At 41.5% G+C, this 16,175-nt stretch overlaps 2 protein-coding genes across 5 annotated transcripts in view; one reads left to right on the top strand and one right to left on the bottom strand.

Annotated features, from left to right (window-relative positions):
* The window catches only part of sypl2a (synaptophysin-like 2a), a 17,769-nt gene extending 14,802 nt beyond the window's left edge, over nt 1–2,967 (bottom strand). Inside the window, exons 1-2 of the mRNA XM_032513188.1 lie at nt 2,731–2,967; nt 2,407–2,481 (exon numbers count right to left, since the gene is read on the bottom strand). Of these exons, the coding sequence (XP_032369079.1) occupies nt 2,407–2,481; nt 2,731–2,745 (90 nt within the window). The 5' untranslated portion in view covers nt 2,746–2,967. The remainder of the gene's footprint in view (nt 1–2,406; nt 2,482–2,730) is intronic.
* The window catches only part of zc3h11a (zinc finger CCCH-type containing 11A), a 28,244-nt gene that overhangs the window by 9,822 nt on the left and 2,247 nt on the right, over nt 1–16,175 (top strand). Inside the window, exons 2-17 of one of the 4 annotated variants that reach the window (XM_032513175.1) lie at nt 6,066–6,070; nt 7,378–8,160; nt 8,709–8,831; nt 8,943–9,062; nt 9,906–10,029; nt 10,119–10,301; nt 10,410–10,475; nt 10,600–10,773; nt 11,664–11,741; nt 11,846–11,944; nt 12,530–12,589; nt 12,707–13,228; nt 13,654–13,724; nt 13,813–14,350; nt 15,074–15,246; nt 15,694–15,887. In XM_032513175.1, coding sequence (XP_032369066.1) covers nt 8,778–8,831; nt 8,943–9,062; nt 9,906–10,029; nt 10,119–10,301; nt 10,410–10,475; nt 10,600–10,773; nt 11,664–11,741; nt 11,846–11,944; nt 12,530–12,589; nt 12,707–13,228; nt 13,654–13,724; nt 13,813–14,350; nt 15,074–15,246; nt 15,694–15,887 — 2,456 coding nt within the window. In that variant the 5' untranslated portion in view covers nt 6,066–6,070; nt 7,378–8,160; nt 8,709–8,777. Of the gene's footprint in view, nt 1–6,065; nt 6,071–6,422; nt 8,161–8,708; nt 8,832–8,942; nt 9,063–9,905; nt 10,030–10,118; nt 10,302–10,409; nt 10,481–10,599; nt 10,774–11,663; nt 11,742–11,845; nt 11,945–12,529; nt 12,590–12,706; nt 13,229–13,653; nt 13,725–13,812; nt 14,351–15,073; nt 15,247–15,693; nt 15,888–16,175 lie in introns of those variants that run through there. The other 3 variants (XM_032513176.1, XM_032513177.1, XM_032513178.1) reach the window with 3 other exon arrangements.

Genomic DNA, 16,175 nt, shown 5'->3' with positions numbered 1-16,175 from the left:
AACAGTACTCACAGGTAACTTTAAGTCTTCTTTGATTTACCTGGCGCTGATCATTGGTTGAGCCTTTGACATTTTGGCTATTCTTCGATTCATTTGAATGGTAGTTGACCGTTTTTTCACCCGTGGTTAAGGCTTTGGATGCCATTTCAAGGGATTTGAAATCCTTACAGCTGGGCAGCCTATTATTTTCTGCACTTCTTCATACGTTTTCTCCAATCAACTTTTTAATCAAAGTCAGCTGTTCCTCAGAGCAACGCCTGGAACGTCTCATCTTAGCCGTGAATGGAGAAATGACGAGTTATAGCTGACCAGTCTAATGTGTGTAAAGATATGTATGGTTATACTGCAGCAGCACGGTGTCGTTCAGCCAATCTAATGAAGGAAAAAACAGCACGGTCGTGCGTTACGCTACTGCGCATTGGCTGGCTGGCTGAGCCCTAAACAGCTGCCGCCGTTGATTGGTCTGGTGGAGCCTCCGTACAATGCAAAATGACGCTAGGGTGATACCTACAGGAGCGGGACTATCAAATTTTCTAAATGGATTTTGATTTGGGGAAACTAAACAAATCAGAAAGGCGAAAGAAAAGTTGTTTCCTGTTCTATTTATTTATTGTATACTGTACAACCAGTAAAACTTGTCCTGTTGTGTAAACATGGTCCTTAGCCAACAATAGCCAATAATCCAATCCAATATTGAAATAGACCTTGTGTTGTATTTGTTATGCATCTATTTTGATGTGTTTTCCCATAACGTTTGTAATTTTACATGTTTAAAAATACTGAAATTATATAAATATTGCAATATCACATTTTGTTAATATCGTGCAACCCTACTTAACACTGCACGTCCTGTGATGTGAATATTGCGCACATCACAATATAGATGCTGAAACCCCTGCAAAACACTGCAAAACTAAGAAAATATAACACTTAGGTCACAAGTCGGTTGATATTTATCGAGGTCTGACATGAACATTGTGCAATGGACTTTAACAGTGCAATAGAAAGCCAGGCTTTAGTACTCACCGTCCTGGAGTGAAACTCAATAGCCCGCCATACCTGCTATATATGTTAATCACCAAGCGGATTTGGCTGCTCCACAAGCTCACGCCTTAAATACACACAGCACTCCCTGCTGTATCGGGGCAGTTAGCACAGTGGTCTTCATCAACCACGTAGAGCACAGAATGAACTGTAATGAACTATTTTCTTTTGTGTATGGTGAATTCAAGTCACTCATTATGAAGTTGATTGCAGAGTCACAGAGTAGAGACATTTAGAGCATCCTAATCATTTCAGGGTTTCTCCTGCCTCACAATGGGCCTTTTTTTTTTTAGGGGGGGGGGAATACAAACAGTAGGCATGAGCGGTTTGCGTACAGTAAATACAAAAAGTCGGTGTTACCTTATTTGACAGAAATGTATGAACGTACCTGTGTATTATGCTTGAGTAAATAAAACTCCAGTATAAAAAAAAAATGGTTAAATTTCTTTCTTTTTTTATTAACATTGAAATAAATAAATAACCAGGAGTCTCATATACAAGTTTTTGTTCTGCTTGATCAGCGTTTGTTTGGTAAATTGCTCTTAAACACATACGGATTGCTATATTTAATCTAAATTTTTACCATTGTGGTGCTGGTGATTGTCCTTTGGGGCTGGCTAAAACCTCTTGGGGGGGGGGGGGGGGGGGGGGGGGGGGGCAACCCTGCATTTGATTCTCAATAGCTGTATACATCCACATATACAACTGTTCACAGAAGCACCAACTAGGCCTCTGCTTTCAATATTGGCCATCTTACATATTCATCTGCTTGATTGTGAATTTATTTTTGTGTAAAAACACATGGAATCAACAACCCTCCAGTTCTGACGAAAAGTGCTAAACTGTCTTAAATGAATGCAACCACTATTATAGGTATTATTTCAGTACAGAATTCACAATACCTGTGAATTTCCTGGCAATTGTTATAACTTCCAGTTCGGTCCACTGCCATACACAATCAAGTGTACAAAGAAAACTGTGCAAGGGCTCAATCATAAAACGTTGACATCATCTAATTTGGGTTAACATTTCCCTCTGTAAATAAGTAGCTCCATGTATTGTAAACTCACCAGCTATGGCATGATTTAACTCAGTGAACCAGGTCAGAAGTCAAGACTCCAAAGTTACAAATGCAAAGCAGAGACAGAGGAACCTTCTAAAGTTAATGAACACGTTGTCTGTCTGCCTTTACACCTTAGGCTACAATATCTTTCTTACAACACTGTAGTGGACACTTGGTCTGGTCCGTGAAATTAGTGGAATTGCCTGCTAGAAAATACGAACAGCATAACTTGTAGCTAACGTTTACGTTGCGTAGTTTAGTATCTAGCTAGTCAAGAGACATTTTAAGTGTTTACTTACCCATTCTAGGACACGGATGAATCCAAGAGGTTCTTTCAATGGACCAAGGTCCAGAGAAAATCCAGACACCAATTTCTGGGGACGACAAACAAGATGTGTAAACGGGCAAATGAAGCATATAGCTAGTGGCTAATACAAAGTTAGCCAGATGACAACGAATTACTTAATTAGCTAGCGTTCACATTAGAACCAAATCAACTAGCAAGTTATCGTTACCCGTTTGTCACCTTGCGGCTAACTGGCCCTGCCCTTGTTAGCCAACCCCCGCTAGCGACATGCTAAAGCTAACTCACGTCAACCTGGGCATTCAGTTTACTCACTTACCTGAACAGTGTCCATTGAGACGTGCAACAACTAGCTACAAAGCTGTCTGTATTTCTCACATAAAGCTGTCCGTTTCGTTGTTACTCCGTTTGCAGTCGAACGGTGGCAAACGTTACCGACTCTCAGCAGGCGATAGACAGGCAGGAGACAACTGCTAAGACAGACTAGCTACTACTGTCAAACTCTGTACAACTAAACCGCTGTCAAACTAACCGCAATAAAATACACAGTACTTCCGGTTATTAATTTTCAAAATAATGAACAAAATAATAACATTCTACTACTTCCTCTGCAGTTCTATGAGAGGACGAATTTGTCTGATAATGCGAGATAAGTACATACCATAGACCGTTAATATTAATACAATATATCAATGTGCAGTATATGGTACATACTCATAAACATTTGTGAATACACTTGGCCTAGTGACGTTAAGTAGGCTGTCTTGTTAGTCGTTACTTTCCCACATTAACGTTATGTTTAACCAACGAAAAGAGTAGGGTAAAGCACATCTAAAAAAGAAAAACAGAAAACGATTTTATGAAATTCAACTTTTATTGGAGTGTATGTGCTATTATAGTTAACGTTATTTATCCCACTTAATTACAAATTCCAATTCCATGGAAGTTGGGAGGTTGTGTGAAAAAATTTGCTAATCATTTTCAACCTATATTCAATTTAATACACTACAAAGGCAAGATATTTAATGTTCAAACTGATCAACTTTATTGATTGTTTTGCAAATATTCACTTATTTTGAATTTGCTGCCTTCAACACGTTCCAAAAAAGTTGGGACAGGGGCATATTTACCACTGTTACATCACCTTTCATTTTAACAACACTAAATAAGCTTTTGGGGACTGATATGACACTAATTGTTGAGGCTTTGTATGTGAAATTTTTTCCCATTATTACTTGATGTACAACTTCAGTTGCTCAACAGTCTGGGGTCTCCGTTGTTGTATTTTGTGTTTCATAATGCGCCACACATTTGGCAGACAGGTCTGGACTGCAGGCCCTGAGCTCTTTTACTAAGGACCTACGCTGTTGTGCAGAATGTGGCTTGACATTGTCTTGCTGAAATAAGCAGGGACGTTCCTGAAAAAGACGTTGCATGGATGGCAGCATATGTTGCTCCAAAACCTTAATAGTGCCGTCACAGATGTGCAAGTAATGGGCACTGATACCATCACAGATGCTGGCGTTTAAAGGTCCCATGGCATGGTGCTCTTTGGATGCTTTTATATAGACCTCAGTGGTCCCCTAATACCATATAGGCTACAGCATACAGTTTCTTTCCTAAAATTCAACCTTGGTGCAGCCACTGGAGTCAGTCCCACAATGAGCTTTCTTCAGGATGTGTCATTTCTGAGTCTGTAGCTTTTGAGGGTGGGGGGCAAGGTAGACGCTGGGGGTGTGGCCTTGACCAACTGACCAACAACACCAACATCTGTTGTGGAACGGCTGCGGCCATGACTGACAGGGGAAGTCTCGAGGACCCATGAGATCTCGCAAATTCATGTAGAATAGAACCACAAAACCAATGCTGTGTTTTAAAGGTGTAATGCAGGGAAACATGATCCCCTGTGAGCACAGACTGTTTTATTTTGAAAATTGACCGGATGTTTTATTTTGTTTCTGTCCTTGACTTTCTGTCCCGCTGCCTTGTGCTGTATGGCTGCGGAGCTCTCCGGTATCTGGCAAAATTAGAAGCTCTGCATGTCTGCTCCGGAGGGCTGTGGATCGCTGGAGCTGGGACGCAGCTGGGACGCAGCTGGGACGCAGCTGGGACGCAGCCGTTCCGCAGTCTGTGGAAGTACACACATTGACTTTAATGGAAACCAAATTACTGGCAGCCGTTCCGCATCCTCTGGAATTTGGGGGTGAAAGCCATGATGTCTCTCTCTCATGGGTGGGCCAAATTCTCTGGGTGGGCAAAGCAGAGACAGGGGAGGTAATCCTGCCCCTTATGACCTCATATGGAGATTGGTCCATCCGAGCTTTCATTTTCTCAAAAACAGAGCAGGATACCCAGGGCTCAGTTTACACCTATTGCCATTTGCCACTGGGGGTCCATAGGCAGGCTGGGGGAACGCATATCAATGTTAAAAAACCTCATAAAGTGAAATGTTCATGCCATGGGATCTTTAAACTTTACGCTGATAACAATCTGGATTGTCCTTTTCCTCGTTGTCCCTGAAGACATGACGTCCATGACTTCCAAAAACAATTTAAAACGCGGACTTATCAGACCACAGCAAACTTTTCCACTTTGGGTCAGTACATCTCAGATGAGGTCGGGCCCAGAGAAGCCTGGCAGTGTTTCCGGGTGTTTTTAATAAATGACTTTCACTTTGCATGGTAGAGTTTGAACTTGTACTTGTAGCTGAGCCCACGTGGTAATATCTTTTACATAATGATGTCGGTTTTTAATGCAGTGCAGCCTGAGGGATCGAAGGTCAATCATTCAATGTTTGGCTTTCGGCCCTGTCGCTAACACATAGAGACTTCTCTAGAATCTCTGGATCTTTTGATGATATTATGGACTGTAGATGATGAAACCCCTGAATCCCTTGCAATTGTACGTTGAGAATTGTTGTTCTCAAACGGTTGGACTCTTTGCTCACGCAGTTGTTCACAAAGTGATGAACTTCATCCCATCTTTGCTTGTGAACAACTGAGCCTTTTGGGGATGCTCCTTATGACAATTAACCACCTGTGAAATGTTACAAATGTGTTATTTGAGCATTCCCAACTTTCTTAGTCTTTTGTTACCCCTGGCCAAGCTTTCTTGGAACATGTTGCAGGCATAAAGTTCAAAATGAGTGAATTTTTGCAAAATCAATAAGGTTTATCAGTCTGGACATCTGATATATTGTCTTTGTAGTGTATTCAATTGAATATAGGTTGAAAAGCATTTGCAAATCATTGTATTCGGTTTTTATTTACATTTTACACAACGTCCCAACTTCATTGGAATTGGGGTTTTTATTAAAAGGCTTGACTGCTGTGGAGAATAGACTGTTGCATTTTGGGAATTTAGCACAAGAAACATTCTACTTAATACTCAGATTTTTGTCTTTTTTCTCCGTGGCCTGACTTGACTTCATAGGGGATATGGAATTTAAACATATGATGACACAAATATGACTTTTACATAGTACTACATACATAAACATTGACTCCATCTCACATGCAAAGACGGCATTCAGCAAACCAGCCACATGAAAAAGGAGTTTACTCTGATCCCTTGTGGAAACATTATGTTGTGCACCGTGAATTAAACTATGATGGTTTAGTCAATTGAACCAACACTCAATAATGCAAGGGATAGAAGTAGTGAAACTCTTGCATTTAACATCTCACTTTAACATCTCTAGTTTTTTACGTGATCTTAAATGCACATTTATTTCCCTCTGAATTGTGTGAGAAGTGGTACCTTAGCAATATGACCCGCCTTACTCGTTCTCTGATTGGCTTACCCAATAGCCGTGTAAGACCCTAACCAATCTTACTCCTAATGCAAAACTAAAGGCTACGAGTACTGGCCAATTAGAGGCAGGGTAGGGCGGGTCATGCGTTCACACAGCATAGCCGTCCTCAAATTAACAATCTTTCCGTTCGACGCGAACGCAGCATACTAGGTCTCCCGGTGAGGCCCAGGGCCAACGGCCAACCCTCCTAATTTTTCCCTGCAGCCGCCATTTTGCTGTGGTCTAAACAGCACGTCTGCGGCAGTCAACGAACCGGGCCGGGGTCTTTCCAACATTACACAAGTTTCTAAAAAATTTTTTTTTAATCTTTAACGGGTAATTAAGATCGCATACCTTGTCTACATAATACCTTCGGTTGTTGCATTGTAGTGTTCAAATATATAGGCGAATACCACGACAATTGCGACACAAAAAAGCCGTCTTAACAAATAGCTAGCTAGCTAATGTAAGGTCGCGATATATTAGCTAGTTGTTGAGGTAGGCCTCTTCTATGTAGCACGAGCTAAAAATACTTCTAGACTAACGGTAGATTAGCACAATATGTCTAATATGGCTAACAATTAGTCAGGCTACACGCTATTGTTTTTATATTTTCTAAGTCTAATATTTGCCGATCTTTCCGTCACTGTTGGGAATCGCTCGTAGTTTTTTTCCAGCTAACTTTGGGCTATTTTTGTTATTCAACAGTAAGTATCTGATTTTTTTTTTTTTTTAAACCTGTCTTTGGTTTTAACCTTTGACCATATATACTTTAAACCAATACTAAAGGTGACTTGTAACATATATTTGCCGATTCTTGTTAACGTTAGCTAGCTGTCTCAGATATTTTAGCCCGTAGCTAACTGATTAGCTAACGACTTCTGTGGTTGTGGCTCCAGGGGAAGTATTTTTTATTTGTAATGCTAGTGAATCATTTTGTGAATCCTTAATTACATCCCAGTGTAAGTGATATTTTGCCTCTGTAGAGTGTATTCTCCTGTTCCTTAAGATGGAAGCCAGAGCTGTTCGTCAAGCTGATCATGAGTGTCAAACTAAGGACTCCATGTCTTGGGAAAATAAACACCCCAAGTCTGTACTCCAGAAAGTCATTAATTTGGATACTTGAAATGTATAAACATTGGCAGATGATGCCAATGTTTGTGTTGACAAAAGTGATAATGTAGTGACACTGAGTCCGTCCACTGTACTGGACCTCTGTTATAACCAAATTCCAGTTTGCTCTGGAGACATTGTTGAGCGCATATCTGTCTCACTGTACTGTACCTGTGTGGAAATGTCCAAATTGTCTCCTTTGTATTTGTGCACACCTTTCTGTCTCTTAATAACACCTTTTTCAGTTCCCTGGGGAGTGTTTTTGATTGATTTGTAGGTTTAAAACCATCATCTTGGCCCTTTGTGGGAGTCCCTGGAAATGGATAGCTTGCCCCCATGAGAATACATTGGCAGAAGATGTATTTTTTTTCTTCTCTTCAGCAATGGCTGAAAATCTCTAGAGGCTTGAATATCCTGTTCATTTTTTTCTACTGCCATCACGCAAATGTCACCAAGCGTGCAAAATTTCACCGAGTCCAAGAAGAAGCTGAGGATTGTTTTCCCACCGTCCAGCCATCCCCTTTTTGCCACATCAATATAAGCATTTTTGGATCTATTTTTCTTTCTTTCATTAGTTATACCAATTAATAAAAAAAGAATTAAAAAAAAAAAAAATCCCCAAAGGACTCTCTTGCATCCACCATCAGTAATGTTTAGCAGTCTGGCGGAGATGTCTCAGAGTCTCTGAAAAGGCATGTCGTAGGAAGACAAGTGTCTCTGGGCGACCCACCCCCCTTTTCCTCTTATCTCACGGATCAAGTGTTCCTTCAGGACTCTATACCACCGCGGAGACACCCTACCAGCAGTGCGCTCAAGAGGGAGACAACTTCTCAGCCACCTCAGGTAAAAATGGCACAATGCTAATAATAAAAATGTTTTAGCATTTTAGGCCTTTATTTAAAATAATAAAAGAAAGTGTACATTATTTAAGAAAAATGAGGGCGGGGGAATCACTGATTGGTCAACAGGGCATATGTGTTTAATTTTTTTTTGTTTACATCTCATTCATACATATTTTCTTTTTCTCTGCTCATTTCTCAAACAAACCAGTCTACAGTAAAGCTAGTTCTACTCTTTGCACACAGACAGACTAAAAATTAAAGGATTGTTTCCTAAGTCTCCACATATGCAGGCAAGAAGACTACTTTTCAGAGACCACAGTATATTTGTGAAAAGTTCCCCAATCTGGTGTTTTGTGTTATTAAACAAACAAGGACGTTTCTTTGCAGCGCCATAGTTGAATGCAGTTAAAAGGTCTAACCCTAACCCTTCACCAAAAGTACACAAACTGCATGTCGATTTGTTGGTGGAAAAGTGTTGGTGAATGGATGTAGCGGAGTAGGGTTTTTGTTGCTGATGTGTTGCTGTGCTCCGTCTTGTTGGCCCTGAAGAGAACCAGCTGCTGGGTTTAAAGGTCCTAACCGCAACCTCCGCCACTCAAGACGCATACCAGCATTACTATGACCAACCATGGAGATGACTGCTACTTCTTCTACTATTCCACTTGCACTAAAGTAAGCAAAGTTTGAGCACAAATCTCCCATGTACACACATAGAGTAACTGTTGGAAAGTGACTGGTGACTAGGAGGAAGAGTAGCGTCTTATGGTTTGATTCCTGATGCAGGGAGACAGCTGCCCTTTCAGACACTGTGAGGCGGCTATGGGCAGTGAGATCGTCTGCAACCTCTGGCAGGAGGGACGCTGCTTCCGTGCCCTCTGCAAGTTTCGCCACATGGAGATAACAGTAAGCAACATTTTGTTACAGTTGTTAAACAAAGCTCAGCTATATCTCCTTCAAGCGTTGCCCACTCTAGGATGTTTGTTTTGACTGGCCATTATTTAAGGGTAGAAAAAGTCTCCCAGTAAACCTGGAGCTCCAATACACTGGTACACAGTAGAGCTGTCAATCTTCCTTTATTATGCCATTCAAATTTCATTTATTTTTTTGAAATATTCAAATAATATTCAAAGCAACTGGTTTCTTTCAGATTGTCACGTTTCTGAGAATACAGCTATTAGAAGGTGATAAATGAAGTCAAAGGTACTCTGACAGCTAATAAACTTTAGCTGTCTCCATGAAGCCCCCCCACAACCTCACAATGCCTTGTGGTTCTCACTCCTGCTTACTTACTGTTTATCAAGCGTGACACAGGAAAAGCATTTTGTTTTCACACGCGGGTAGGCCAAGGCGAGAAGAGGGAGTTCAGCTAACGTCAGCCAACATATTTATATAAAAAAAGGTCACAGTTAAATGGTAACTTCAGCATTCAAAAAGTAGATTTGACTTAGATTGACTTAGATTTGACACAGGGTCTGTGTAACAGTGTCATATCTGTGATAATACAATTGGATACCTATTAGTATCAGTGAAAAAATTCTGCAATACATCAAAATCGTTGCCTTACAGATAGGGCTAATTGAAATATTTAGCTCTTCCTCCATAATATCAAATTATTTGGTTTTACCCTCCTTTGGTTTCAGCTGCGTTGTGGCATGTATGAGGGCAGTTTCCTGGGCACAGGTTTGAGATGTGACCATCTTTTTTGTACTTGCTGTTACACGTTATGTATCTCTTTCATCTGAACAGAAAAACCGAAAGGAGATATCTTGTTATTGGGAGAACCAGGCAGCCGGCTGCCAAAAGCCACACTGCGCCTTCTTCCATGAAAAGCCCCGCTACATCGATGGCATCTTTGTCCCACCTGATAAAAGTGAGTAGACTTTTCTTTAGCAAACACACTAAGAATTGAAATGTGGAGAGTTTAGGGCTATGTTAAATCCAATGCTGTAATTCTCCCAGGTCTAAGCAAAAAAGAAGAACAGCCCCATGAGGAGCCGTCCCCCCCGCCACCTGCCCCCCTCCCCGCCGCAGCCAATCCCCAGCTCAGAGGAATCATCAAGACAGAGAACCAGGAGCCAGTACCGAGCCCCACACACCCACCAGTGGTGATCAATCCAGCAGATGATGATGAGGATGAAGATGGTGAGCAGGATTTAAACTCAAAATGACTACATTGTCTCTTCTAATCCTAATTTTGAGCCAATATCTTCCTTGTGATCTTTAGCACTAGCATGTCTTTATGTTTTCCAGACCAGTACTCAGAGGAGGGAGAAGATGGAAAGGTTGGCTCTTCTCCTAGAAAACTAGCCAAATCAGGTGAGACTAGTCAGAGACTTAAACATCATTGGTCATAATGTGTGACCAAAGCTGTAGGACACACAACTCCTGATTGCTTTTTATGGAGCGATTGTGTTTTTATGGGCAAATGTTGTCTTGACAGATGACTCACTGAACTTCGGAGTGAGCACCCTGGAGGAGATCCGGCTGAGGAAGGCCCTGAAGGCCAGCATGAAGAGATCTGGTTACCCAATCCAGAGTGCTGATACTTCAGCCAATGGAGAGAAAGAAAACATCCAGTCATTCTTTCGACCACCCCTCTACGGAGAGGGAGATGGTAAAAACCAAGAGTTTGTCAGATTGATAGAATAGCAGGGAGTTGATACCCAACTCTGCATCATTCTTCCTTCTTTTTCAGTCTGATGATATTGTGAAATATAATTTTGTTAATTGGTGAATTTGCTCAACATCAAGACTGCTAGCTAGAGCTGGGCGATTTCGAGAAAATCCAATATTTTTTACCAAATACCTCGATATGGATATTGTGGCGATATTGTAGGGTTGACAATTGGTGCTTTCACAAAATGTGCACACAATGAGATTTTTGATAATTATCAGTTATGTGGGTATAATAACTTAGTGGGTAAAGACAAATAATGGAACAGCTAGAAAATGACATCACTTTACTGTAATGCAGCCTTTAAATACAGGAAAAGACAACACTTGTGTCATATCAGGATATTATGTTATCTAAAATGTAAGACAATATCTAGCCTCATATAACAATATTGATTTAATATCAATATATTGCCCAGCCCTACTGTTAGCATAAACATTATATGTATGATCAGTTCATAGGCATATGCCCAGGGTCTTAATAAAAATAAATCCAGAAAACGGTCAGTTAGCTCGACTACTGTTGCTACTGTGCAGCAGCATTGTTTGAACTAAACAGACATAATTGGCACTGATTCATTTCAGGCCTTATGTACTGAAATATTTTGCTTTGTGGTTGCTTAGAAACAGCATCTTACTTTGCTCTGATGATAAGATGAAGCTATCTGCTCTCGACATTCCTCTCTTAAAAACTAAAACTAAACGTTAGTGTTGAATGGCTAAAAAATAACTCAAATTAACTGATAGAATTGTAACCAACTTTCAGTCCCAATGAGAAGTAATATCTATTTCCGTGTTCTCAACCACCACCTGTTCCCTCTTTCAACCTAGGCCCGCTTGTCTTTGAAGAACCTGGGAGACCACGAGGCAGCGTGGTTGAAAGGCTCGGAAGGAAGATGCCCAACACAGGTACATTTCTCTTTGTCCTACTTTTTCACCAGATGTAGTGCCAGTGATATTAATGATGGTCTTAATTGTACGGAGTAGAAGCTAATGACTTGTTCTTGCTGTAGATGTGAACATTGTAAAAGGTGTCCCACTGAGAAGGAGTCTGGCTGGGCGTCTGGGCCGAGTTGTCGATGAGGAAGAGACAATAATGCCCCCCCAGAAAGGTGAGAATCAGAACACATCTAAAACTAGTTCATTGGTCACCGAACACCATCTCAAAATCATTATTACAATTAAACGCAATTTTATTGAAATTACAATATAGATTAGTGCCATATCCAAAATGCAGGGGCCGTGCCATATTTATGAGACGTCCGGGCCTACATATCGTATCCTACAGACTAAAGACAATAACTTTGTTTGGAACAGATCCTTGCAAATGTCATGCTATAATCATTAAAAAACTTAAAAAAAAATATATTGTTCAGTGAAAAGTAGAATAATGATGGGTACTGCGCGTGCCCATATATAGAGGTTTACCCCTTAATGCAGCAGCTGCGGGTTCGACTCCCCCCACCCCTTTTGTGTCTTTAGCTGTTCTATAAATAAAGGCCTAAAATGCCTCCCCCAAAAATTATCATTCCCTCCACTATTTCGAATCGTATTGTAATTGTGTAATCAGTCAAAATCACTCACTGTAATGCACCTTTTAAAAATAAAAAAATATAAATTAAGATGACATCTGACATCATCTCATAATTTACAAGCGTAGAATGAAAAATGTCCTTACCTTTTTCTTTCTTCTACAGCTTTCAAACCAATTAAGGAAAGACTTGGACTGCCTCGGTCTGTTGCCCCCGCTGAACCAGGTAAATAGTCTGATGGATATGAGAAGCTGTCACTGTCCATTATTTTTTCTGTAAATATATGAATCCTGTACCTTAATTAAAACGTTGTTTATTGTTGTCCTGAACCTTCCCAATCAGCTGTGGCTAAAGTTGAGGTAAAAGGAGCTCCTGAGCAGATTCGCATCAAAACCCTGGAGGAGATCAGACAGGAGAAGGCAGCAAAGTCTCAGAGCCAGAAAGATGAATCTTCAGCTGTGGCTTCAGAAGTCAACACCGCCAAAACGACCAAGGGTGTCAAGCGAGCCATCAGCATCAAAGACAAGTCCATTAGCCACGTCAAAATGTTCTCGGAGGTCCTCGGTGCCAAGAAGAAAAGGCAGGAGGAACCGGAACACAACACCAGCCCCAAGAAACCCAAGCACACTATGGAGAAAGCTCCAGGCAAGAGCCTGGCAGAGTCTGACCCAGCGGGTCCTGATCCTGAGGCTACAAACGTCGGGGGGATTAAAGTAAAGACCCTGGAGGAGATCCGCAGGGAGAAGGCAGCAAAGATTCTGGCTCAGTCGGCCCCGGAGGGCAAAGACAAGAAGGGTTCTGATACGGAGGTGAACGACGTTAAGAAGCCTCGCCTGCTGCGCATCTCGAAACTGGCTCCCCAAAGTAAGACAGCTCTTATATTTCTATAGTTTTGTTCCCTGTGTGTTGACACAAGGAATGTAACTCTTGTAATTAGAGATGTGCCTAAAATGCTGGTATTGGGAAGTACTGGAGTTATGCAATACCACATAATAAAGTAAAAGAATGAAAATCCACGTTAAAGTAGTTTATTTATTTATGTTCTTTTTCTGTTATAACTGACTGTCAAAGTGAATGATAAAAGAAAGTTCTGTGGTGTTTGTTGTTTGGGTTTGTTCATGTTTCACAAAGAGTTAAACTTGAGCCAGACTGACAACAAACATAGAAATCATATCACAACCATGCAGGGATAGTTGCATACACTTGTTAAAACATAATAAAGAATATAAGTCACTGGTATCGGCCAAGTCCCTCATTTTTTAACATGACATTTATTTTGAACTTGGCAGGCAGCGTCACAACAACGAAGAGTGCTGAAATGCAAGAAAAGCCACTGAAAACTCCTACTGCTGCTCCTGAGGTAAAGTCTGTAAGATGCTGCAGTGTTGGCTGTGGATGCTTGTTATTCTGTGGACTCCGTGTGACGGCCATTTCCCTGTATCTTTTAGCCCAGTGCTGCCACCAGTAACAATGTCAAGGTGAAGACCTTTGAGGAGATCATGCAGGAGAAGCGTCTTCGCAAGCAGGAGATGGAGGAGCAGGCCAAAGCCTCGGCTGAAACGGAGCCTTCTCCGAAACCGGCCGATGAAGTAACCCTGAAGAGGAAGGTTCCTGCTAGAGTCAGCTTTACATGCCCAGGCTCCTCATCACCTTCCTCCACCCCTCTGGCCCCTGACTCTACCCCTTCCACCCAAAAACAGATCCCCCTTAAATTCAAGGCTGCTTCCCCTGTAAACGGCACTGCTTCTGGTACAAGAGGTGCTGCTGTTCCAGCTGCAAGCTCTTCTCGACTGGAGGCTGAGCCCATGTCCGACTCCCCGAGCCCCAGCGGCTCGGGGGAGGTCCCAGACAAAAACACAAAGAGTTCCACTGCAGCCAAGCAGGCCAGAGCAGCTCCTCGGGGTCCTGCTGCAGGGGCCCGTAATTCTGAAAAAGCATTGATCAATAATCAGAAGAAATCCCCAGAACACACTGCAGACCCCAAAGGTATTGCACCTTTTATTTACTTACTTGCTTTTGCAACCCATGTTTCTGTTAGAGCATGGGAAACTCATCTTAGTCCTGGATAGGCAGAGGAAATCTTAGAGCTGGGCAATATATTGTTATTGTGATATGAGACTAGATATCGTCTAAGATTATTTATATCGTAATATGGCATAAGTGTTGTCTTTTCCGGGTTTTAAAGGCAGTACACGGTAAAGTCATTCACTGAACTTAACAGACTTTACCCACCTAGTCATTAAATCCACATAAATTATGATTATTCATCAAAGATCTTATTGTGTAAATAATGTGTGAAAGCACCAGTAGTCAACACTACAATATCGTTGCAGTATCGTTATTGAGGTATTTGGTCAAAAATATTGTGAAATTAGGTTTTCTCCATATCGCCAAGCCCTATGAAATCTCCAACCTGGTTCAAAATGTACAAGCTGTGTGTTCACACGCACAAGAGTGACCTTGTTATTATCCATAACCATCCTACCATATCCATCTGCAGACACGTGTTTTATTTACAAATGTCATGTAAACAAAAAAAAAACACATTTCTACTTAAAGTGGGCATAGGTTTTAGTGAAGCCTGGTGGTTTGGCCATGTATTACAGGGTTTGTACACATATGTGTCACAATCCCTCAACACGGGAAAGAGCAATGAAGCGCTTCCTGTCTTCCACTATAAGTATCGTTAAAACTTTGCCTTGTTTTCAGTGAGGCCCAAGCTGAACGTGAAGCCGTCTGTGGTGAAGCCAGCGGTGCAGGTGAAGCCAGGCCAGAAGAGGAGGGGAGCAGAGCGATCAGCTGTTGCTGCTGTTAAACCTCTGAACAGCGCCTCCACAGTGCTAAAGGAACCACAGCAGGAGACGCCCTGCAGAGACAGACAGGTTAGTCGGCACCACGGGCCAGTCGTTGTCATTCTACATTTCCATCAGCCGGTCTAGAGCACGCACAAAGACCTTTTCAAATGTATCTTAGATTTGTTTAATGTGGCACATTTCAACTTTCCTTTGATATTCCCATATATTTCCTCATTTGTGTATGTTTTTATTTCTAATAATTTCTGGATTATGGTTATTATTATTATTAGGTTTTGCATGAATCACATGTTATTTATGTATTTCTTCTCAACTAAACACATTGACATGTTTTGATTAAGTGTTTAATATGCCAGTTTACATCATCATAACATGTTTACTTTTTTATGTTCTGCCTACAGTTGACATTTGTCATCTAACCTTAAATGTAAAGAAGAAAACTGCAGAAGTATCATCGGGGATTGTAAACATTCTAGTGCTGTTAATGACCTTTGTTAACTTTTGTTCCATTGTCAGGAGTCCCCGGCCTCCAAGGCAGAGGCTCAGCTGAGCTCTGCTGTTCCCCAAAGTCCGAGCACGCTGTTGGACTCCTCCGGCTCCAGCCCACCAGGAGAGGAGCTCCAGACTGTCCCTGTCTTCAAGCGGAGCAAAGAAACCAAGCCGACTGTCAACGTTGCTGCTGCCAGAGAGGCCTGCACTGTCCCCCAAAGGTAAAGGTCCACAGAGAGCTTAAAACTTCCACTTAAAGTTTTTACATGAACACTAACTTCTTAGTTATGTCAGACTTAACCTAGTCAAAATCTGTGGTGTGTGATGTATTCATTCTGGCCAAATTAACGGAACAATTGTAACGTTACACAACAACTTGTTTAACTGTGAATGCAAGCAAGACATGTTATTACAGGATACCACCAACACAATGCCGCCCTGGTATTGTTTGACTCTAGAATGGGAACTTTAAAAAAAAGTAGCAGCTGAGACCTGTCCTACCACTTGGG

Source organism: Etheostoma spectabile, chromosome 4 (assembly GCF_008692095.1).
Source record: "Etheostoma spectabile isolate EspeVRDwgs_2016 chromosome 4, UIUC_Espe_1.0, whole genome shotgun sequence".
Classification (NCBI taxonomy): domain Eukaryota; kingdom Metazoa; phylum Chordata; class Actinopteri; order Perciformes; family Percidae; genus Etheostoma; species Etheostoma spectabile.
Note: the sequence above shows the minus strand (reverse complement) of the source record. Positions and strands in the feature narration are given on the sequence as shown.